Source organism: Calcarisporiella thermophila (assembly GCF_041956535.1).
Source record: "Calcarisporiella thermophila strain CBS 279.70 unplaced genomic scaffold VTP21scaffold_9, whole genome shotgun sequence".
Lineage (NCBI taxonomy): Eukaryota > Fungi > Calcarisporiellomycota > Calcarisporiellomycetes > Calcarisporiellales > Calcarisporiellaceae > Calcarisporiella > Calcarisporiella thermophila.
Genome location: NW_027192199.1, coordinates 854567 through 877952, shown reverse-complemented (window position 1 = coordinate 877952; position 23386 = coordinate 854567). Strand labels below are relative to the sequence as shown.

Below are 23386 nucleotides of genomic sequence, written 5' to 3'. Positions count from 1 at the left end.
ATATTATCGTTCATGGATTGAAGATAGCTTGTAATGAATTGACTTTACTATTATTTTTTATATTTTTACAGAACATATTTAGAATAATGTCTTGCCTTAGATAATGTTTTAGCTTTGTAATATTACGCAAGTCTTACATTAGCCATTTAACGCCAACTTGTATTATGTAAAGAATGTATTTTCTGAAGTTTATAAATAGTCCTTGATTTTTTGTAAAGAATAAATTTATCAATCTTTTACTTCTTAAATTACTTGATTTGGAATATTTTGGAACTCCGAACCATCCAGAACTGGAGAAATCTTACATAGCTTTTCTAAGAGTCTGATTGAAACTGAATGTATTAGGGACAATTTTGGCCGTGCTTTATTCTGTAATCTGATGCCCCCCGCCATTGGAAAAACACTTGGCTTTGAACGAAGCATTTGTTCTGATATTACACCGTCTATTTTGGCTAAGTTTAGGATCCTCTTCTTTTCTTGGAGTGCCGAATTTTGAATTTTTGGATTTCATTTCCGTAAGCACGCTTTGTTGAATAATTCTTCCGGAGGCGCATCCTCTTGTGAGAGGAATGAGTCTAAGCGGCGCAATGCCCCAAGTGGTCAGCACCAGGCCATGTCCGTTACTTCCTTTGGCTCTTTTACCTCGGAAACTACGGCTCGGACAGTCTTTAATCGATCCGCATCCTGAATATTCTTCGGGCAACCTTAATTTTGTATCACCAGGCGTTTGTGACCCGAACGCAAAACCTGAATTCATTAAGGCTGGCGAAACAAAGAGACACTATTGAAGAGTTTACATTAAAAAATGAACCCAAAGCAGCCCGATGGTTATCTCTCTTTCCGGTATCCGACGGAGATGAGATTTACCGTCGCCGGTCGTCGCTCGAGAGTTGCCGCTATAAACAGCAATCCATTTCTATAAAAGCATCACTTATAAAAAGGACTGAGTACAGGAAAATCTAATACAATAGCTTCATACTACATACTGGAGGAAGCGTTGGCTACTCTAGAAAAATTCCTCCTGAAAAATGGGTGAGCTAAACGGTTATGAAATTTCAGAGAATTCGATGCCTACCCAAGATGGAGCTGCATTAGAAAAACAAGTCGCAGATGGGCAGAAGCCAAACGGTCACCAAGTTGCTTCCCCGCCCGATGGTGGATATGGCTGGGTGGTGGTCTTGGGTGCATTTTTTGCGTAAGGATATAGGTCTCATGTTCCTTATTTCTACATCATCCCTGCTCACAATCACACCCCATCATAGCAATTTTTACGCATTTGGAATTGTCTTTTGTTGGGGTAATGATTCCACTTGTTCTACTGATCTCCTCCACTACTTACTTGGCAGAATATCGTCTAGGTATTTATCAAGAGCTCTACCTCAATCACATATATCAAGGCCAAATCAGTACTCTGGCAATATCCTTCGTCGGCTCTATCACGACGGCTTGTTTATTTGGGCTTGGGCCGGTAGTGAACCTCTTTGTACGATTAATTGGATTCCGCTCCACAATGTTGATTGGCTCGTTTGTCGCGCCAACGGCTCTTCTCTTGGCCAGCTGGGCTAGTCAGGTAAGCCTTGGGTAGGCTAATGATGGAGCCCACTTCTGACTATTAGGGTACTAGATTTGGCACGTGTTTTTGACTCAAGGAATACTTTTCGGAATCGGCATTTCACTTGCCTATTTTCCCGCCATCACTATCCCATCGAAATGGTTTTCCAAGCGGCGAGGCCTTGCCATTGGAATCTCCATGAGCGGCGGAGGGATAGGGGGACTAGTACTAACACCCATCGCTCGTTCAGTACTGGAGCGGCTAGGGTATGCCTGGTCCCTGCGGGTGCTCGCGTTCATCGGTTACTTAATCATGCCTTGCGCAACGCTCGTCCTTCGTGACTGGCACCCTCCCAATACCCATTCTGCCGCCCATGCAAACAGGCACGGACACCGGAAGCGCAAGTTTTTAGATTGGGAGATCCTCAATGTCAACGTACGGCTCATGTTTGTCATCGGCTTCTTTATTACTTTTGGATATGCTGCGCCGTTCTTCATGTTGGCGCAGTACGCGAGGTTCATTGGGGTGGATGCGTCGCTTGCGGCCACCCTCATTGGAGTGATGAGCGGCATTAACAGCTTGGCAAGAATAGGCCTTGGCATGTCTGCTGACTACCTGTAAGTAGATTTGCAGATCGCCGTTTGTGTATAGATGTATTGACTCACCCTGACTCTGAACCACCAGCGGACGGATCAACGTATTCTTGGTTTGCACTCTTGCCGGAGGCCTTTCGACCATGATTGTGTGGCCGCTGGCCAAATCCTTAAACATCCTCATACTCTTTGTGGTACTTTACGGCATATTTGGAGGTATTTCGACACCCTGGTAAGAGAGAGGCATATGCAGATGATCTGATTTGTGTTTGTTGATGATTAGGAGGGTTTATTTCACTCTTCCCCGTGGTGTGTGCCGAGTTGGTGCCGATTCAGCACCTACACGACGTGTTTGGATTCATCTTTTTCGCGACCACCTTCGGCTCGCTTCTGGGCCCACCGCTTGCAGGCCTGATCTTGGATGCTCAGAACCGTACCACTTTCGTCCCGCTCGCGGAATTTACGGGCGCATTGTCGGTGCTCGCCGCCCTTATCATTCTTGTGTTGAGGTTACGCGTCAACAAGAGCATTTTTGTAAAGGTTTAATTCCCGGCGCTCATCGGCAATATTTTTGCCGAGAGCCCTTTTGTTGTCACCAAACCAAACACCAAGATTGCAAGCTGTAAGGTGCAAATCCTAGTCACTCACGCGTTTACTTGCTGTTATATTGAGCATAAATAGACTGAATTTTGGGATGAGTTTAATAAAAGGCTTTTTCATTTGCATCGCCCATACCAAGCACTATTAACTGTGTGCTCAGTGGTCCAGGCCGATTCCGTCTCGGCCCTTTTCAAGTTTGGCCTCTCTTCCAAGATAAACCATGCCTCCTAAACTCTGTTAAGACCACATGGAAATATTCGGAGAGTGACTCAGCGAAAATGTCATTTTCGTACTGGACAAGGAGGGACTCCTTGGAGTAAGTGATGGTTATCAGATTGGGAAGAGAAAAAAAAGCCTAAATTTTTATCCGCAAGATCAGTATTTTTATCATCTATGTAATTTGTATGTATCCAACTTCTTTTCCCCTTTCTCTTTGAGCATGCGTTGGAAACGCAAATTCAGAGGCACCGAGAATTACTAAGATTTCTGGCTGATTCCAAAACTGCTCTGTCCTTCTAAGGATTGCCCATTGACTTTTGGCAGAGTAGGCTGATCCAATTCCCACTCGAAATTCATCATACGTTTTAAATATTTGTTCACGTGGCGGGATAACTAGCTAAGATAGCACCCACTTACTAAACATTTTCTTCCCGTTCAGTTCACATCTCCAAGTTCATAGAGTATATATATAGATTTGTAATTAATTATTCCGGCACTAGATCCTCACTCTTCTCCGATTTCGTCTGCTTTTCAGCTATCTTTTGACTGTGACTTTGTGCACCCCTCACCGTCCTCCGCCGTGCCCTCCCACTTTTACAAGATATCCATGCTGGATTCCCTCCTACCATCTGCTTAGATTCCAATTTTAGAACAGAGATCATGAACACTCCGTCCAACTCCAATATCGATTTCAAGCGATATTATTTCTACGGCACCATCCTTAATGCACCCATTATCTTAGCTCTTTATCCATTCCGTACGGTGAAGATCTTGCAACAGACCCAGAATTCCACAGCGACGGTCACCCAGCTCCTTCGCCAACGGATCCGCACTCGTGGGATACGGGGGCTGTTCGATGGGGGTTCATTCTTCGTTGGAGGTTCCTTATTCGCACGGCTGTGTCAGTTTGGCACCTACGACTTTATCAGAGAAAAGATCAATGCCATGCCCGAGGAAAGCAAGGCTCCATGGATGCATCATCCGATGGGAGTTGGGGCGTTTGCTGGAGCCATTGCTGGGTTCACAACGTTGACCATGATGCTGCCCTTTGATGTGGTGTCCCAGCAGCTCACTGTAGGACTCTCGCCCTCCCCTGCAGCTTCATCCGGGATGCCGGGGAAATCGAACGGGATGAAGCCTCCGCTACCGAGCTCCTACGCAATGCACACGTCGTCTCATCCTCGCACAGCGGCATCCCTCTTGGCCGCCGCCCCATTGGCCGCTGCTCCTGCCAAGCCTAAATCTCACTTCTCCGCACTTGTCCGCCATGTTAAGGATGAGGGCGGCCTTCGTTTCCTCTTTCGAGGGTACGGGGTCTCCCTGCTCACCGCGATGCCTTTTGTCGTCATCTTCCCCGTGTACGAGGGCATCCGCGGCAACCTCCTTAAGACGCTCTCCATCACCAATGTCCCGCCATCGTTTTCCTGGGAGTACGCGCAGTATTTCGGCGTCACCGCTACCTCCGGCTCCGTAGCTTCTCTCGCCGCCGTCTTCACGTCGGCACCGTTTGATCTGATCAAAACTCGTATTCAAACTGCGCGCAAGTCAGCACCCGGTGGGGGGCGCGTCGATCTGCGCCTTGTGCCGATGGCGCGTAAGATCCTGCAAGAGGAGGGAGTGAACGGCTTCTTCACCGGAATGAAGGCAAGAATGTGGGTGATCGCCCCGGCGGCTGCCCTGAACTTTGTCGTGTTCGATGTGGTGCGCAGAATTAGCACCATCGAGTCAACCGAGGAGTTATAAACCCCAAAGCTGCCCGTCAGCATGAGTTTCTCGCATTCGGCCATTCGTTCATGCACTCACGTGTTTCGATATGCCATGCTCCTCCCCTCTCCCCTCCTCCTCCTTCACTTCTATATCCATCCGAAGCGGCCAACACAACAAGAGTAATTAGAAAATACTACCAATGACAACGCTGGCGTTTCGCGCTTGCCCGTCTAACCTATATTTGCTGATATTTTTTTGTTCTGTTAAAACTGTAGAAAGCTTGCTATTACGCTCAAGGCTATGTTTTTTTTTCCCACTTTTGCTTGTTCTTCTATCTCATCATCATTCTTATCTATCGATTCGCTTCCAAGATGTATAATATGGGTTTTGAGCCACTATTTTATTGAAAAAATATAGAAATGTCCTTCCTCTCTATGGTAGTGGCCCCCCAAGAACAACTTGGGCAGCTTTTTTTTTTTCCAGCGCTGCCAGCCTTCTGACGGCGTGGGTTGAGAGACAAAAAAAAAAGAAAAATATCGTCAAATGAAATAAATGAAATAAACAAAAACAAAAATATATATAAAAAAGGGGGAGAGAGGACAGAGAAACAATCAAGAAAGAGAGAAAGGAGGAGAATATAGAAGGAGAAAGAAAATTAAATAACACACACAATTATATATAAAGTCAAAGGGGATAGGGAGATATAAAAAAACAAATAAATGTAATGATATAGTACGAAAAAAAAATTAGTTTTTCCCATGAAAAGTTCCGCGATTTCCTCCCCATCCTTTTTATCATAGTACAAACAGGATCTCGAACATAAGAGGATTAAGGATAAGGAGAAGAAGAAGAAAAATATGTCGCATAGCATAAGGATTAGAGAGAGAGAGAGAGCGAGAGATAAAGGCAAAGAAGAGCAGGAAAGAAGCAAAGAATAAACATTGTCCTTTATGGATATATTATATGGCCGGGTTATGATGAGCCCTCAGGGTAAGAGGACGAGTACATGGGTAGGATCTGCCCAGAGTTGTAGGCATACATTCCCTGTGCCTGCTGCTCCCCCTGTGCGGGTTGCTGCTGCTGCTGTTGCTGCTGTCCCGGGTGCTGAGACCCGAGGTGAGAGGGGTAGAGGTGGGCAGGCGCGGGCCGAGTGTCATACTGGACGGGGGGAGCGGGGGAAGGGTATGAGGCCGGGTTTCCATGCGAGAGTCCGGGGGAAGGCTGGAGCTGGCGCTGTGGAGGCTGCGCGGAGTAGTGGGACGCCGGCCGCGAGGAGGGGACGGAGGCCGGCGAGGGATGGGAGGAGGCGGAGGAGGCGGGATACTCGGGCCACGCTGAGTACAACTGGGCGGCTCCTACCAGCGGAGACCCATGGGGCTGATAACCAGCCCCCACGGGGCTGAATCCCGTGCCCGGCGAGGTGGAGTAGGAAGGGGACGGCTGGGGTTGCGAGTAGCCACCGACGGAGGGTGCGGCCGAGGCACGCGGCTGTGCCTGCATGGGCGGGGGTTGACGCGGAGTGGACGGGTGCGACGCGGCGCCGTAGCCCAGCTGCGAGGGCAAGGCGGTCATGTACGACTGGGGGACGTAGCTCGAGAACGCGGACGATTGCTGGGGCGAGACGAACCGAAGTCCGCCCTCGGCGGAGAGGCTCTGGGCTTCGGAGACGATGGGGATGGGCTGAGAGGGATAGAACGGCTGCTGCCGGGGCGCGGCCGAAAGGGACTGGGGAAACGGTGCGTAGGCGGCGGGGTCAAAGGGGCGCGAGCGTAGCGCTCCGCTGCCGGGCGGGGTGGGGTGGGGAGGAGGCTCGAGGAGGTCGGAAGGGGGCGAGGCGTGGGGATCCGGCACCCCCGAGGCAGAGCCGTAGCCGCCCGCCGCCGGAAGAAAGCCCGACGGGGGCTCCGCGGGCATCCACCGTGCGGACCCCACGTGCTCGCGCTGGCCGGCCGGCGGCGACATGGACGGGTAGAGGCTGTAATCCGCCCCGCCCAGGCCGCCGGAGGCCCCGTGGTAGGTGTGCAGGTCCAAGCCGGGCGCGCCCGACATCCCCGCGCCCGCGGCCCCCTCCGGCCCGGCGGGCGAGTCCACGAGGGGCGGGACGCGGAAGTTCTGCTTTAGCAGGAGCACGGGGGAGATTTCGAGGGAGGCGAGCTCGGGCACGCTGCTTGGGCGGCGGAGGCGGCCCATCTTGACCTCCTCGATCGCATAGTAGGAGATGAGGTGCTGGCTCACGCCGTTCACGACCAGCGACAGCGTCTTCTTGATGAGGCCGTTGCGCTTGAAGCGATACGAGTTAGTGAGGCTCCCGACGAGCGAGCGCTCCTTTTCGCGCTCGGCGCGGGTCTCGGGGTCGTTGGGGAAGGCGGTGGAGCGCTCGGGCGAGGAGAGCAGCTCCCGCCGCCCGCTTGGGCCGCGCCTGTCCAGCTCGCGGTAGATGAGGAAGTTACCCAGGATTCTCGAGGGACTCCACACCCGCCCGTCGGTCCAGCGCTTGATCCCCGATTCCCGCTCATCGAACACGAAAACGCTCCCGCTGCGGACGATGCCGCGCTCCTTCTCCTGCAGGCGGCGGTTGAGCTTTGGGAGGAGGCCACGCTGGCAGGCCTCGAAAATGAGCAGTGCATCTTGCGTGGTGTCGATGTAGCCGAAGTAGGTCTCTGAGATGGCGCTCATGGTGAATGCTTGGGCATACCTGTCGGGGAAGTGGGGCGCTGTGTTCTGGGATAGATGGGGGATGTTAACGATAGCCATTACCAATGGGGGAGAAGAAAGGGGGAGGAGCAAGGCAGAGGAGGGCGGAGGCGCGAGGGGGGGAGGGGAGGGGAGAGGCGAGGGGGGGGGGGGAGAGGGTCCAAGAATTAGAAGGAGAAACGGCTATATACCACGTTCACTAATAACTGCTCGCTAACAATACACGCGCAGGACTGACTAAGAAAAGACGGCTAAAAAAAGCACTCCAACTTTTTTTAACCCACGAATACGCCAACGACACGAGACGAGGGCCGAGCATGCAAGGATGGGATTAATATAGGCGACACGAGAGGAGGGGAGAGGAGGGAGGGGGAGAAAAAGGAAAGCAGTGTTAGTTTCACGTCACAGACAACCATGAGAGAAGAGGCAGAGTTTGGCAGGTGCCTCGTCGAGTGCATTGCATTCCCAACCACCCTCCTTTTCATCTTGCTCGATATGTAAGCCTGAAACCAGTCAAACCAGAACCCGGGCTCGAACAACTTAGGCTTCGGAGCTAGAGCGCATCGGACTGGAAAAGAGAGGGCAAGACGCAAGCAGGTTATTACTCCCTTAGGGCAACGCCGGGAGAAACAGTGACGCGCCACTCGCCCCCGTGCCGCGCCCTCGCCTCCCTCCTCTCTCTCTCTCTCTCTCCCCTCAGTCGCGCTTCCTCCCTCGCCCAATGCTCGCGGCCGAGCGACGGGAGAGAGGGGAGGCGAGGTGGGAGGGGGGGGGGAGGGGGGCCAAGCCGGCCTGCACCCAATTCCGCCTCGCTCTCTTTTCGTTCCAGTCTCACGCACAGCTGCACGGCCCTGTGCTTGGCCCGGGTTTGGCAATATCAGGCCGAGATGCAGGAGGGTGCATTGCATGGCTTGCGGGAGTGCAGGCCACTCTTGTGTGGGAGGGGGGCAGTAGAGAGGGGAGAAAGCGCTTACCTTAAGGCTCGATGCCGGCGAGATGGGCAGATGCAAATGGGACACGAAGGGGGAAAAAGGCTTTTCACGCTTATTTTATCTCGCAGGATTTCATCGGCTTCACAAGGGTCTTGCTTCGGTGCTTAGTTTGTGCGGAGCAATAAAAACACAAAGTGTGGAGTCGCGGAAGCAGAGCGCAAGGGGGGGAATGCTGGCCCGCGATCGAGATGGCGAATGTCGATGAGGAGCGGGGGAGGCCGGCGCGGGAAAAACAAGAGCAAGGAGAGGGGATCGGGACACGCGGTGTTCAGGTCTTTTAGCCTCGTTTCCCGTGGCACTCTTGGTTTGTTGCGGGTAAATTGGCTGGGAGGCAGAGGGCAAACGAGGGGAAACCGCCGTAGCAAGAAAATCGGGAATTGTCAAGCCTGCAATAGGTTTTGGCCACGGGTTACACGATAAGGGAAAGCACTAACCGGCCCATGACGATGTCACCAAACTCTCTTGCACCATTGCTCGGCGCCCAATGTACTGTGCGCGCTGGCCCTCGGCCACCTCCCCCCCCCCCCCTCGCCTCCCCCTTCTATTCCCGGAGTCCCCCTGTGCTATTCTTATCTCGGCGGGTCCTCCTCTCCGCCCGTGATGCATTGCACATGCTCTGCTTCCCAGCGAACCTTGCGGAGGACAAGCTCGCGCTTGCACACGTCCAACCTGGCCCAAGATTGCGCTACCACGCCCCGTCCGCCAACGCTAACGCTAATGCAACCTAGGCGCTTTCCCGTGAAATTCGCGGCCAGCCTGCGGGCGACGGGCAGGCGCTGCGCGGCCCTGTTTTTTTTTTCACGGGCCTCGCCGGGACCTGTGAACCCTGTTCGCCGCGCTACAGCAAACGCGGGGTGTGTTTCGTCTCCCCTCCTCTGCTTTTGGATGCCATTAGAGTTTGACTCTTGGTCTCAAACCGTTACGTATGCTTATTCCTTGATGGGTTGCTCGAGCCGCGTCGCACAGTCCAACCTTCCCCTCGATGAGATCACGGATCCGAGGAACGGTGTGGCCTGGCCCAGCCCAGACCTGCGCTGGCCCACGGCCGTTCCCACCATGATTGCCTTTCCCTGCCTCGCCCGCCAATATGAACAAAACCGCTATTGCTGCTCACGTCAGCGGCAAGCCTGGGGCGGCGGATCCGCCCAGTAAGCACCCTGCAATTATGCCGGTGGAGGAAATGATCACGTCTCGCTTAATTTTTTCTTCACACGGACGATAGTGTTTGAAATTGTAAAACCTGATTTTTTAATTTCATTATAAATCGAATTTCCGCATGAATCAATTTGGTGTTCCAATTCTCCTCGAATTATGCCCATGGCCAGACCTGTCGTCTCGTTTTTCCAGGCCAAATCTGCCGCCCGATTTGCATCGGTATGGAGAGCGATCAAAGGCATCCAAACAAACTAACAAACAAACAGTGGCGGGGGCCGAAATCCGCTGGCAAACCCAGCGTCGCACACGGCCGTCGCTTGTGTCTGCGAACAAAGAGGTTGAGTTCCTGCTCTCTCCCATCCACGGCGGCCTCTCCTCTGCCCTCTCCTCCCCTCTCCTCTCTGCTCCCCTCACCATCCCCCAATAGGCTCGTGCCCGGCTAGCTTGTGCTCCCCTCAACTCCGAAGCCTGATTGTGAGGCATTTTCCCACGGGCGGAAGGGGGAGGGGGGACCTCCTCTTGGTGCGGAGTTGAAAAAGGTTAAGGTTGCTTGTAGGAACTATGAGGGCGATTGTCTTTATTAAGTCAAGTACAATAGAGTGTAAAAGATTACGCACGATTCATCCACCGCTAGTAGTGTCAAGTCTCTCTCTCTCCTCCCGAAAACACCTTGCTACGAGTCTAATACTAAACTGTCTTGACTCAAGTTTAGCCGATCCATCGAAGCTTAAAGCGCAATAAGCAGCCTGACACTCGGGGCGGGGAGTGAGGGAGATGAGCCTAAACGAGAGAGGGGGGAGAAGGCGTGCTGGAAACTCCTACTCAAGGTTTTTCTTTTACGCCTCCATTGACATAAGCTTCCCCTCCTATTTGCGGCCTCTACGAGGGGCCATCTTTCTACCATTCTGAGCAACGGCGATGAATAGGGTGGGCGTATATTTGCAGTTAAGGTTGATAAGCATTAGGCACACAAAAGCTTAGACGCCTTCGCCACGAACAAGAGGAATCACATTCCTATCGATCCCATAAGCCACGAAAGACCGTGATGATAGAGGTGTGGATGGAAGAGGAGGGGGTAGTGGATGGAGGAGTCGGGCACACTCCACTTGCGCAAAGAGTAGGATCCTCTGGCGCGGATCCGACTGCATGAGCCCCTCTTTCCCCTCCCTTTCGCTCCAGGGAGGGGGGGGAAGGGGGGCACCGGCTCTCGGCTAAGGGAAAGGGAGCTTCCATGATCTGGGCCGGGCGTTTCCAAGGCCGGCTAGAGATTTTGACTGGATCCCCAGCTCCCCGATCCACTGGACTCCAGCTCACCTCAATCTCTTTATCAGTAAGCTTTCCCCTCCCTTGCCAAAGAACAAGATAACTCAGCGATCTATATTGCCATACTAAAAACTCGAGCGTGACAAGTATGACCAAGGCCCAGGGATGGGTCGGAGGACAGGAGAACAAAGATGCTTATGAGATGAAACTTGCCCACAAGCATTTGCCCCCTTTTTCGCGCTGTCCTATGGAACTACTAGAGTAGCCCTGGGATCGAGCACCGACGAGCTGTCGTTGAACCCGTGTCCAATGGGAGCTGGGTTGCAGACTAGAGTGATTGTTTACTTTTCGTTTCCTGAACATGCCACCCAATATGGTGATGTCATCTGCCACAAGATTTCATCGCTTTGTCCGGTGTTGCAAAAGAGGCCGTAGAAGGAGAAGACTTCGGCCATAGATGTCCATACTCAGCCTGGCCTCTGCTCTATCTTACCCCTTTCCTACTGGAATGAAGCAATCGATAGGTCTAAGCATAAATTGGGCCACTATTGGTACTCAGAAATGAACGATAAATGATAGAGATCGTTCTAGAAACGGTGTGTTATCGAACTTAGGAGTCAGACGCTATCCCGAAGACGGGCAAGCATCCCACAGATTGAGATACAATGTGTGCAGGTGTGATAGAGTCGGCCTTTGCCCATCTACGTAGGAGGGAGGCTAGGCCCATTAACCATCTTCACATCAGTGGGTCCATTCGACACCCTTCTTGAATACTCAGCCGAATAGGCAGCCGAGCTTGGGTAAGCAACGCGTCACCAAGAGTCAGCCAAGGTCCATAATTTGAACCATGGCCAAGCCATTGGATGGAATGTGTAGATAGCAGATCTTGGTTTGACCCGTGAGACAGAAATCGAGTAAATTGGATGGGAATCCTATAAAATCAACGAGGGATGCAATCGATGTAGCGCGCTCACGACTCCACCCCATCATGGAAGAACAAATGAAAGGGCTGTGGACGCGCTGGGAAAATTGGCTCAATGCCAATACAAAGCAGGAGCTATACTCGAAAACCTTAAAACCGGGGGCATCGGAAGCAGAGATAGCGTCGTTGGAAGAGCAGCTAGGGGTGAAGTTCCCGCAGGATTTTCGCCATTCATTGAAGATTCATAATGGTCAGGAGGAAATCGGCGGTCTGATTGGGGGTTACACATTGCTACCGCTGGACCAAATTTTAAGCGAATGGGAGACATGGAGAGATGTGTACGAAGAGGAATTAGATGACGACGACTCTGAACAAGAGGTAGGGGAATCCTTTGGACCTATTCAAATGGACGAGTGGTGGCATTTGTCCTGGATTCCCATCACTAGCAACGGGGGCGGCGATGGTCATTGTCTAGATCTGGCCCCCGCCGAAGGCGGAACCATCGGGCAGATTTTCCATTTCGATCACGAAACGCGAGACAAAAGATGGGTAGCGTCGAGCTTTGAAGAGTGGATGACCAAGTTGATCGAGCAACTCGAGAATGGTTGCGTACAATTTGACTCTGATGGATACTATCAGCTCAGTTCTGAAAATTTGATTTGCCCCACGTTCTAGTTTAGTCTATGTTGATTTGGTTTTTTGAGCTTGTGTAATGATGAATGCACATTTCATTTGGATTTTTCAAAGTCTCTTCCCGCGATGAATCCCTGCACAGCCCTACTGGCCTCTGCAGAGGCTGGAAGCGTTCTCCTTGGTTTTCTCTGGAATACCTCGGCCCATTAGGGCCTAATCAGTAACGGAAACTATGGTCGAAGAAGCAGGGCCTCCAGGGAAACAGACCCCGACATCGAGATTTGAGTTTGTATGCTAAAATTCATAGCTGAGAAAAGGCTCTGTCGGACCTTGCAAAATAATGGGATACCATCCATCAACAAAAACTCTATATGCAAAATTCCGATCACTTCGATTTCAACCCTTTTGGTCATAACGTGGCAAAGATCTACCCTGCCATACATGGAAATCACTATACGAAACGTCTCTTGCATTCCCTTCCTGGTAAAATGGAAAGTGGGCACTATCCCGGCCTTTTTTCGCACGCATTTTTTTAAACTCTTCTCAAGGAGGGAGTATTCCATGTCCCTCAGGCGAGGTTTTGAGGCACCGTTGTCTCAGCATTGGAATTCAGGGGAAAGGATTTTATCACGCAGCGGAGGTGATGGGTAAGGGAAACAAAAGATGGTTGACCCTCGCCCACCCATAGGACATCAAAATTCGTAGTGGGAATGCGCCAGGTACCGCCTGCCATGCGTATAATAACAGGGGAACACAGTCGATGTAAAGACACGGAATAGAGCGTAGCGGATTGTGCAGCAACATAGAATATAGAAGGCTATTTCCCCGACTACCGCGGTAGAAATCTACACCAAGCACGAAATCATAGTTTCACCGTGAGTGCCCATCTTTTCTGTTTTGGTCCCCAGATCTGAAGGCAACCGCTTGTTTGCCATGAGCTCATTGCATGAATATACAAAATCGAAAAAAGTAAAGAACACCTGCTTGAAGCAGCTGGGCGTGTATTAAACTCTAAAACAAGCTCCATCTCTACCGCTATTGTTCCTTCGCATACGCGCATGAACACAGTGTAATCGATGCCAATCTACAATAAATAGGATATCCAACTTCTCATGAAGATGATCCTATTGAAAAATATCAGCTGAATATTCCCATTTAGCACGGCTCAGATTGGTTCACCTTCATCTCCTAATTTTATGAACTCCAAGAATGCTCGACATCGTTATTGGCACCCATCATTAAGCCTCATGTGAATGGGTGACTTAAAGATAAGATTTCGGCCTAAAACTCAATTGAGGCTGGCTTTGCAAGCCAACAGTTTCTGGAAATATGGTTCGACAATAGATTCTTATTAGGCTTATAAATGGCCGATTTATATATTATTGCCAAGGTAGGTTGCCTACATGCTTTAACTTCTTGTTTCGCTCATGCCCCCTCCCCCCATCCCTCGAGAGTTTTTCAGACGAGAGGATATTCTTAACCTACGCCAAATTGGGATTCATAGACCAAGCTCCATCTTTTGTGTAAATGAAATCTTTTCTGCAATTCACTGAGAAGCACTCTGGACTCATGGGACCAGGAAAGAAAATACGGAGAGCGCACTCCTTCCCCCACACATAATGTTCAGCAGTCTTACAAAACCTACTTGCATAGCACAGCAAGCCCAGTAATGTCGAATTCTGTGGAGCTTGGGTTTTACTCTGCGGTAAAACAACCTCTTGGTTTAATTCAAGCCTCCGTGGGATCCGAATCCTTTGTCATGGTTTATTGAAATTTTCCCGAAAAGGGGTCAGAGAATACAACAAATAAATAAATAAAATTTCGGTAAATTATACTGACGGGGCGAATCAGCCGCAGCGTCAATAGAATTGGACAGAAGGATGCTTATACGCTTTATCAGCTCTCACCAACAAGAGCCAGGCCCGGCTAAAAGAAGCCAAGGCGGGAAGCGGCGAGGGAGGGTGGGAACGGCAGTGGAGACAAGAAGTTGCTCTAAACAAGGATTTAAGACAACGCCATTAATGTTGAATAGGACTCCTAATTAGTCAATCGTATTGCCCGGTTGTTTGATTTCCATGGCTGCGCTTCAAATCTTTTCCGTCCTATGAGCTTATGATGGGCCTCTCTTCCCGATCGTAGTCCCACATGAATTTAATTGAAGGGGAGGTCAAGAGAGAAACGTTTGTGAGAGGGAAAAACCCTTTTCCTCCCTAATGAAACAAAGTAATCCCGGTATACCGCCAGGATGTTGCTTTTCTTTCTTGTTTTCCCACCCACTTGAGCCCAGCTTGCTTCTCCCCCCCTCCCCCCCTCCGTTATAACGCGAAGGAACCATGGGCTCAAGTACACCGACATCGATGCAATCGACCGAAGATCGGGGCGAGAAGCGTATTACCGTCGGGGACCTTGCCTGCGAGGAGGCGACCTTGGCTTCTGACAAGAGAAGCAGGTGGAGAAGCGTTATCTCTCAGTATCTTTGCGGCGCTACGGTAGAGGAGGATCCAAAGTACTTTTCAACTCTGCGCAAGACGGTCATTTTGTTCATTATTGCCCTCTCCGGACTAATATCGCCCATCAACAGCACCATTTATGTAAGTCGCTGGCTCTTGGGGCTTCTGTTAAGCTCTCCGATATGGGATTAATGAAACTTCTATTTCTCGCCGCCCGTAGTATCCAGCTTTGCCCGTCATTCAGCGCGAATTGAATGCTTCCGCCATTGCTGTCAATGCCACCGGTAAGTATTCTTCTTCCCCAGCTAGAGTCACCCCAGTGTTCCAAGTACTAACGCGCTTCCTTTTTTATGATTCTGCAGTTTCCTCGTTCACCATCTTCATGGCCATTTTCCCGCTCATCTGGGCTACTCTCAGCGAAGGCCTAGGTACTCGTCGACTCATCCTTATGGTTGGATTCATCATTCACATTGTCGCGTCCTGCATTTGTGCCTCTCTCGATAATGTCTATGCCCTGCTTGTAGTCCGCGCGCTACAGGCAACAGGAGGATCGGCGCCCCAGAGTTTAGGGGCCGCCATCGTATGCGATGTATGGGAGCCAAAGGAGCGCGGAACTGCATTTGGCATGTATTATATTGGCCCACTGTTAGGGCCTATTATTGGCCCCGTCATTGGGGGGGTTCTAACGGCGAAACTATCATGGCGATTTACATTTTATTTTGCCGCCCTAATGGGCGCCGTGACGCTGATCCTCATTATTTTTTTCCTGCCCGAGACCTATCGGAAGCCCCCTACTCTCGCCTCCTCTACCCCGGCCATCAAGCATTCCATTTTCCACCAACTCAAGCTGTTTAATCCGCTTCGTAGCCTTGCCCTTATCCGGTATCGATTTGTTTTGCTTGCTGCATTCCAGATCGGGTCCGCCTTTATCGCCGCCACCGTGCTGAACCTTCTAATCCCAACTCGGCTTGCCCCCAGGTATAAGCTAGATTCCACTCTAACGGGGCTGACGTACATTGGGCTTGGGGTTGGGTGCGTCTTCGGCAGTGTCGTGGGCGGAAGACTAAGCGACTATTTTGTTCGAAAAAGGGCGGGTGATGTTGTTCCTGAGGATCGGTTAGGATGGCATGTGTGGGCCGGGTCCTTTCTTTTTGTTCCCGCGGGCGCTCTCGTCTATGGATGGTTGCTGGACACTGTTTCGATTGTGTTTCTACCCCTGATAGGGCATTTTTTCGGTGAGAATACGAGCTTTTTCTTTTTTTTTTTCATCCCTGTATATGGTTCTCTTAAGATGTCCCGATAATATTGGCTGACAGCTATTATCAATGAATAGTTGGGCTGGGCATTATGCTGGTATTCACGGGCATTTCAACTTACCTTGTAGATTCCATGCCAAGTCGCACCGCCTCCATCACGGTACTCATTTGCTTCTCCCACCCCCACCCCCACCCCCGATCCTTTCTTAACTTGTTATCCATTATAGGCTGTAAATAATTTTGTTCGCAACCTGATGGCCGCCGTCTCTGCCTTATTTGCGCAGCCACTGGTAGAGGCACTTGGCGACGGCTGGCTTGCTGTCCTTCTCGCAGGGATCAATGTCTTGGCGGGGCTTCTCCTGTTGCTCGTCAAAAGATACGGTGCAGTTTGGCGGGAGAGGGTCCCCCAATGATTTGTACTATAGACTATGAATAGACTGTTTATTTGTTAATTTATTTGACAACATACCCTCTTATACCACGGCTTATAATTTTGTCTGACAATAAAAATCTTTGCCTTCTTTCGAGCTTAGCTGCAGAATATCTTAAATGTAGTGGGCGGAGGAAATAGTGGACATGAAAGGGCGATATAAAACCGTATAAAAGAAAATTTGGCCTCCACATAGATACAGGTTTTGCTACAAGGTCGGTATTAAAAGACCCCTTTTACCAGGGTGGATTTTAACCGACTTTTTTCACGCGCCATCGCGTTTTCCCTCGTGGTTACCCAAATTCAACCTCGTCTTGCATCGAAACTCACTCAGATGGTATTTTTCCGGTTAAAACGCGGAAATAGGATTGAGTATACTGGATCAAAAGTCTATAAATAAGAACATGATTGACCAAAATTAAGAATATGCAACCATTCAAGTAAAATTCAGCCAAAAATAAAGGCTTCTTTTTTGTTAGGAGGATCTTTATTAAAAAGTATTCTTCTTCGTTAATAAAGTGACTTGATAGTCCTCAGAAACAAGAAATACATGTAAGCAATGGTAGAGTGTGTGAATACCATCCGATTTTTCAAGGAAGGTAGTATACAAGAGAGGAAAAGAATAAAAACAAAAAAAAAGGGGGAAAAGGAAAAATTGGAATGCGGGTGGTAGGGTATTCGGCAAGGTCGTATTGGAGCTAAGTGATTTGCTTGAAGAATATTTCGTCTCCTTGGGACTTGTGTCCAACTTCCCTTACACCAAGACGCTTGGAAATCTTCTTTTTTTATCCTTTATGGACGCTGACCACCCTTTGGACCTCACGATTTTTTGCATTTCGCGTCCTAGTTGTTCAGCTAGCGATATTTTGCTTGGTTGGGCGTATTTGGTGGGAGATATGAAGTAAAGAGGAGGAGAGGAAGTAAAGAGTGGATAGGGAGAGAGGAAGGGTTGCTTCGTCACTCCAGGAAAAAAAAAAAGGCAAATTTTTTTTTTGATCAATCAATGGAAACTTTTATTTAATTTCCATATATTACATGAAGTTAATGTCAATGGACTTAACGAGATATAGGTCCTTGATCGATAGACTTTCAATCAATATGCGTGTATCGCAGTTGTCGTGAATAGCATGTACGTGAAACCGATGTAATCTTTGTACTTATCGTAGGAGGGATCCTTTCAATAATGTAGACTCAATTTCTGATCAAGTGGGCAGCAGTCACAAACTAAGAGTAAGTGCTGGTGGGAGAAGTGGGATTTGAACCCACGCCGTTCTCATCGGCATACCAGGGATAGTCCACTACACTAACCCTCCCCCCTAACCCTCCCCCGAAAGGGTGAGATGAAAATTAGAAATAGATGATATAAATACTTATCACGAGATAACTTTTCATCAGCTTCTATGGCTCAGCTGGCAGAGCGTCTGCCTAGTAAGCAGAAGGTCCTGAGTTCGATTCTCAGTGGAAGCAAATTTTTGTCCAATTTTTTGTCAAAGTTGGTTTGATCTATTTGGCAATATTAATGTTTCAGACAACCACTTATAGTGGGATTATAATTACCATGAAATGGAAACTCTTTACACCATCTCCATTGAATATGTGCTACTGGGAGTACTTTGAGCCTCAAATTTGAACAAAATATATCACCCACATTTTTATTAATAATTAGGGCAATATCAAACCGTGGTCCACCCCCTGGTATTACAAATTAGGTCCTATTATGCAACCACTCTTTAGATGACCTCCATAGCTACATCCGCATGCACATTAGCTCTTAAGTGAATTAATGCACTATACTGTGAGCTATGCGTTAAACGATAAGATTATATAGATATCTCTAGAAATGATGGATGGCAATAGAGAGAATTTGTCGGGATTGTTGTCGAAGTGTAAACCATATTGCAAATTTGCTTATATAACAACCCTAACTGGCTCGCGTCAAAAGCTCCAAAAGTGAATGACAGGCGATTAAGTGCAAATAAGATGCTATGCAAGTTTTATCGGTAGATTTCTATTCAGAGTCCTCGTCGAAGCGGATATGTTTGGCCGCGGAGGATGCAGATGGAGAGGTCACAGCAGATGCTGGCCGTTTACGAGGAATGGACTCGTTTTCGTCCTTGCTAAGACTAGAAGAGAGGGTGGGGATTATAGGAGTGGGTTGCGCAGGTGGTAATGTACTCGGGTTTGGTCGCTTATCTTTGGCACGTTTGGATGAGCGCATGGCCTCAATGTGGTGCCAGTATTGAGCCTCCTCTTGGCCTACAAACAGAATAATGTGTAAACAAGGCGCCATCCCGACTTATATCATTTCTAAATGCAAGAGCTACCACTCAAGATTCGCACAGTGATCGGAGCCCGATTGGAATTGTCGGCTTCCGTTAGCGATATATCGTCGAAATATTTCTGCATAAGCCGGCGGTCCCGGAAATGTTTGGCGAGTTTCTCGGATTCTTCCGAGCTTTTCATCCGAAGATAGCACTACAAATTTCGTGATATTAGCCTCGATTTTAAATATCTCCAGCAAAATACAACATACAAAGTCGTTTTTTCTTGTGTAGTCTACATATTCTATATCCCCGTATTTTCCAAAAAGTTTCTAAGCGGGAAGCATGAGGCGGTCAGATCAGAATCCATATTGAGAACAAAAATGCTCACCTTCAATATATCTTTTTTGGTGTCCGCATTTACATGCTGTGCTAGTAAGATGATGCCCTTTGGATAGTCATCTGACATCTCCTCGGAGGGTGCAGACTGCAAAGAGGCTTGAGTGCATGCTTCTCTTCGCAATTCGATCTGTCGTTGCACTTTATGCTGCATCCTTTGTCGCTCCCCGAGGTACTTCAAGTATTCATCCTTCAATTCCAGCCATTTCGCCCTAGCATTCAACCAGGGTCAGCGAGTGAGTCAGAATGTTTTTCAGTACAGAGACACTCACTTTGGAATGATTCGAAGGGCTAGATTTTCTTCCTTTCTCAGCTCCTTCGAGTTATCTTCATCAGAATCGCCACCATCACCATCCTGACTCTTCGGCCGAAACTCGGAAATCGCACGCTCGATATCACTCTCATTCTCAAATTCCACAAAGCAAAACCCAGAAAATTTGAGCCCGGGAACCTCGGGCACTCTCACAAACGTAACATGCAATCCGGTGCGTTTCTTGAAGAGTCTAGCGATTGCGTGCGGAGTGGTGTACGGAGGCCGTAGATGTTCCTGGGTTGAATGTAATCGCCGGAAGTAAGGACTTGCTCGAAGATATTTAAAGAATTCCACTTCATACCACGTATACTGTTCTCTCAGTCACCTCTTCGGAATTGCGCGCAAGAAACGGAATAATACGTCGTACCCGCTTTCTATCGGCACTAAGCTACAATTTAAGTGTGCAAAAATCAGGAAAAGTAAAGCACACTTATTAAAGTATTAGCGAAATTTACTTCAAGCTTGGAAATGCAACATTCCGCGATCGCGGTCTCCAATTCATGCTCATCTGTTTTCAGCCGGGTCAAACGACTCAGACTGTTAAGAAATTCCAACTCCACAACTGAATTTGTGGAAAAAAATTCGTTAGCCAAGGAAGCACTCTAAAGTATTTAACAAGACAGCTATTCAACAGTTATCAACGAACACCTACATCCGCTACTTTTGTCCAGCCGCTCACGCAGTGGAATGTCCCATTGTAAATTGGCATCCGAAAAATAAAACTCGATCTGGTTCGCGATTTTACGCAACCGATCTGTTTTGAGCTTATCCCCTTCTTGGCTTGCCTGAGCATTGTCCTCCATTTCAATCTCTCTGTCATCGTGCGAATAAGCCGGTTTTTCGTGGGTTGTAGAAAGGGAAGGTCCTGGTAGATAAAGCTGGCTATTCTCACCTGGTTGCTCCTCTAATGCTGTGGAATAAGACAGAGCCGAGGAGCTTGGGTTATACATTCTCCCTAATTCAAAGGGACAACGGTGGTTATTAAATCAAGGTTCAACGTGAGTTAGCATGTAAAAGGGTTCGTGGCTTGGTCATGCCAGAACATAAGGTCCGAGCTTAATAGTGCTCGGATCAGGGAAAAAGAATCGAATGTCCTTTCAACTCAATGGCGGAATCAGTCGATGGTCGACAATACACGGCACAGAGCCCACAGTCTGTGTCCCCATCCCTTTCGACTCCTGCAAGTTCACGTAGGCTGAGTGGCCCTGTGTGTTCTATTTTTATTTTTTACTATGTGATAGTTCCTAACTTCAGCAGCCCGATTCAACTTTGGCTCTAGATAAATGAAATTGAGCAACCCATAGGACGATTGTTACGTGCCACTAAGACGCTTCTCACACAGCTCTCAGAATGGTCTCACTCCAGAGTCCCGGAAGAGATTTGTCGTGAAGCATTTAGCACATTGAATATTAACTTCAATGCAACTAATGCGGCATTCCAAAGATTTGGAGTCGAGCTAGGGTGGATTCTTTTTTTATATTTTTCAGTCGGTTATGCCTGTGTTATCTAACTTGCTGGTTTTGTACTAGGGAGTTGAAATTAATTCCTTCGAAGCTGGAAGCGTGTTTGAACATTCTGTTTGCAGAACCCCCCGCGGCATTCCAATCTCATTTTCCGGACATCAGCAAGATAATACTGTCTTTAGTACAAGGGCTTCGCCAGAAGCAAGACGAAGTACGCTATCTAGTATCGAATTTAGAACATTTTCATGAGCATCAACTCCCACCTCAAGCTCCTCAGATAACAAGTTCAATTCAAGATGGCAATGGTGCTACTGACGCTGAGGAAAAATCACGTTCATCAACTCAGTCTATACCTATTCCCACTTCTCCTGAGATGAAGAACGCAGCCTCGTCCTTTTCAAGCACCTCAATGAGCAACAGTATGAAAACTATCCCTTCCGCTCTCGATACGACCGCTAAACACGCTCCATTTAATCCACCCTCTCCGGCCGTCCTCACGCCTCCACCAAGAGGTATATTCCAACCCGGCCGCGAATATTATCCAGGAGTAGGCCCTTCAGCTGGAAACTTTCCCACTACTCCTATACCTTTCCACCTCTTCCCCGACCCAGGACGTGCACCCGTCCCAACCCTAATGCACCCGGAGTTCCGGCATGCCTGGACTGGGTGGAGCAATAATCCCGAAGCTGTTGCGGCATATCATGCTCTCAGTCACGGCGAGGGACTGCAGCGACGCTCTTCAGTGCTTATGAAAAAAGACTTGTACTTCTCTCAGCCAGGCAAGTTTGCTGAGGACTCGAGGCAGTTGACAACAGAAACTGGGCTTGATTCAACGGTGACGGACGAGACACCAGAGAGGGATGAGGGGAAGAAAGAACGGGAAATGGTGGTGTTATCGTCAAAAGATAGTCCTTCCACTTCACCAACGAATGCAAACGTATCAAGTGTCGCTGAAAAAACTCAGATCCAGCCTGAAGGTAACGTATGGACATATTCATCCATGACAGCGTTCACTGTGATTTCTGATCTTCCTGTTTAACGGTACAGAGAGTTTGGAAGTGTCCAAGGGTATCACGCTCTATCTGAGGGTTGATAAGCAGACGAAAAAGGTACTTCATGAAGGAGAACTATCCATCTCTGCACTCCGGGTGCACTTTCTCGAGAAGTTTGGCTATACACCACCTCAAGGATATGATTTTCCGCCCATCTACATCTACTCCCCCGATGGAAGAGTATCTTACGAATTGGAAAATGTGGGCGAAATATGTAATGGGTCCATACTTTCGCTCAATGTCGATGGTAGCTTTTGAATTTTTATCCCACCCTTGTTTTCTATTCACATCTTACTGGATTTCCGTTATGCTTCTGTTAGAAACCAATGCGCAAATGCAGAAAGCGGAAGAGAGTAGCTACAGAATGAAAATGGAACAAGAGCTTGCTAGTCTCAAGAAAAGTCTGACTACAAACACTAATCTGCTTCTACAGTTCGCGCAACGTCAACAAAATCCAATGTATCTGAGCGAAGGCGATTCTCGTCATTGGAGGCCAGTTGGTTCAACTATGCCCAATCTCAATGAATCTGCCACGCAAACAGTTGGTGAAGACAATTCCACCGCAGAATCTCGTGATACAACTCCGCCTGCGACGATGAACAATGCAAGGACCGTGAACAAGCTTCGCAATCACCAAAAAGAACTGCGCGAGATTCATCAGCAGTTCGAGATGTTACGCGAGTTTAATTATCATATCCAGTGCGAAACTCGCTCCACCATCCGCAGGATTCGGGATCAAGTCACCTCATCACAAGACGCTAGCCAGGCGCCACCTGTTTCTAATGAACGCGCTGAGATAGGGCAGGTGAAGTCCGAACTAATTCTGCAGGCAGAGTATCTCACTGAGAATTTGAAACAACTGATGGAGACGGTGGATGCGATGCAAAGTGCCACGATGCATGGTCTGCTTCCGCTTCCCGAACATATCTCTGAAATAGGGGCGAAAAGCGAGATCCTGGAAGCTGCGATATCAGTGCAAGCTGAGCGTATAAAGTCAGTGAAGCCTAAATGGCGACTAGTATGGGAGCAAGAGCTGCAGACAGTTGTACAGGACCAACAATTTCTTAAAGGTCAGGAGACACTGCTCAATGACATACGGAGTGATTATTCTGCGTTATGTAATGTTCGCCATCACCTGGAGCAGCTAGTGAAAGCGGCTACAAGTGTAAAGCCTCCTGGAGAAAATGAGGCCTCGTAATGAATGTCAGTCATACTCCTGGCAAAATACCTGGGTTTCCTTTTTCGGCATACCTTTTGATAGGGATTATCAAATACACATGCTTTCAGTATATTGCTTTTTTATTTTCACGCATTTATTTTTTTTCACTTCTATAATCAGCTCTTATTTTCATCTTGTATTTCTAGGAATTGTTGTATTCTTGATTATAAGAGACCACGTGGAGATTTTATTTTACTCTTTGAGAATGAACAA

General features: G+C 48.7%; 9 protein-coding genes and 2 non-coding genes across 11 annotated transcripts; 8 read left to right on the top strand and 3 right to left on the bottom strand.

The window, feature by feature from the left end:
• Nucleotides 1–1028: 1028 nt before the first annotated feature.
• Nucleotides 1029–2691, top strand: VTP21DRAFT_11721 (uncharacterized protein; the record flags this gene model as incomplete). The annotated part of the gene is made up of 6 exons (XM_069391197.1): nucleotides 1029–1195; nucleotides 1263–1297; nucleotides 1359–1570; nucleotides 1625–2169; nucleotides 2237–2361; nucleotides 2429–2691. 6 exons carry the CDS (start codon nucleotides 1029–1031, stop codon nucleotides 2689–2691), a joined length of 1347 nt encoding a protein of 448 aa, XP_069252352.1.
• A 933-nt stretch (nucleotides 2692–3624) lies between these two features.
• VTP21DRAFT_11720 (uncharacterized protein) lies at nucleotides 3625–4707 on the top strand (the record flags this gene model as incomplete). The annotated part of the gene is made up of 1 exon (XM_069391196.1): nucleotides 3625–4707. The coding sequence occupies one exon, from the start codon at nucleotides 3625–3627 to the stop codon at nucleotides 4705–4707; it is 1083 nt and encodes a 360-aa protein (XP_069252351.1).
• Nucleotides 4708–4757: 50 nt separating this feature from the next.
• On the top strand, nucleotides 4758–5609 carry VTP21DRAFT_11719 (uncharacterized protein; the record flags this gene model as incomplete). Its single annotated transcript, XM_069391194.1, has 2 exons — nucleotides 4758–4850; nucleotides 5472–5609. The coding sequence occupies 2 exons, from the start codon at nucleotides 4758–4760 to the stop codon at nucleotides 5607–5609; spliced, it is 231 nt and encodes a 76-aa protein (XP_069252350.1).
• A 34-nt stretch (nucleotides 5610–5643) lies between these two features.
• Nucleotides 5644–7425, bottom strand: VTP21DRAFT_11718 (uncharacterized protein; the record flags this gene model as incomplete). Its single annotated transcript, XM_069391193.1, has 1 exon — nucleotides 5644–7425. One exon carries the CDS (start codon nucleotides 7423–7425, stop codon nucleotides 5644–5646), a length of 1782 nt encoding a protein of 593 aa, XP_069252349.1.
• A 1532-nt stretch (nucleotides 7426–8957) lies between these two features.
• On the top strand, nucleotides 8958–9939 carry VTP21DRAFT_11717 (uncharacterized protein; the record flags this gene model as incomplete). The annotated part of the gene is made up of 2 exons (XM_069391192.1): nucleotides 8958–9505; nucleotides 9705–9939. The coding sequence occupies 2 exons, from the start codon at nucleotides 8958–8960 to the stop codon at nucleotides 9937–9939; spliced, it is 783 nt and encodes a 260-aa protein (XP_069252348.1).
• Nucleotides 9940–11763: 1824 nt separating this feature from the next.
• VTP21DRAFT_11716 (uncharacterized protein) lies at nucleotides 11764–12372 on the top strand (the record flags this gene model as incomplete). The annotated part of the gene is made up of 1 exon (XM_069391191.1): nucleotides 11764–12372. The coding sequence occupies one exon, from the start codon at nucleotides 11764–11766 to the stop codon at nucleotides 12370–12372; it is 609 nt and encodes a 202-aa protein (XP_069252347.1).
• Nucleotides 12373–14663: 2291 nt separating this feature from the next.
• On the top strand, nucleotides 14664–16449 carry VTP21DRAFT_11715 (uncharacterized protein; the record flags this gene model as incomplete). The annotated part of the gene is made up of 5 exons (XM_069391190.1): nucleotides 14664–14921; nucleotides 15001–15064; nucleotides 15143–16015; nucleotides 16114–16196; nucleotides 16264–16449. The coding sequence occupies 5 exons, from the start codon at nucleotides 14664–14666 to the stop codon at nucleotides 16447–16449; spliced, it is 1464 nt and encodes a 487-aa protein (XP_069252346.1).
• Nucleotides 16450–17707: 1258 nt separating this feature from the next.
• Nucleotides 17708–17780, bottom strand: VTP21DRAFT_t128. The gene has a single exon. It is a non-coding gene; the product is annotated as a tRNA-OTHER (tRNA).
• Nucleotides 17781–17860: 80 nt separating this feature from the next.
• On the top strand, nucleotides 17861–17933 carry VTP21DRAFT_t132. The gene has a single exon. It is a non-coding gene; the product is annotated as a tRNA-Thr (tRNA).
• A 541-nt stretch (nucleotides 17934–18474) lies between these two features.
• VTP21DRAFT_11714 (uncharacterized protein) lies at nucleotides 18475–20389 on the bottom strand (the record flags this gene model as incomplete). The annotated part of the gene is made up of 8 exons (XM_069391189.1): nucleotides 18475–18722; nucleotides 18791–18941; nucleotides 19000–19059; nucleotides 19119–19338; nucleotides 19399–19673; nucleotides 19741–19827; nucleotides 19895–20001; nucleotides 20092–20389. 8 exons carry the CDS (start codon nucleotides 20387–20389, stop codon nucleotides 18475–18477), a joined length of 1446 nt encoding a protein of 481 aa, XP_069252345.1.
• Nucleotides 20390–20544: 155 nt separating this feature from the next.
• VTP21DRAFT_11713 (uncharacterized protein) lies at nucleotides 20545–23152 on the top strand (the record flags this gene model as incomplete). The annotated part of the gene is made up of 5 exons (XM_069391188.1): nucleotides 20545–20646; nucleotides 20719–20900; nucleotides 20969–21879; nucleotides 21950–22201; nucleotides 22275–23152. The coding sequence occupies 5 exons, from the start codon at nucleotides 20545–20547 to the stop codon at nucleotides 23150–23152; spliced, it is 2325 nt and encodes a 774-aa protein (XP_069252344.1).
• Between the last annotated feature and the right edge of the window lie 234 nt (nucleotides 23153–23386).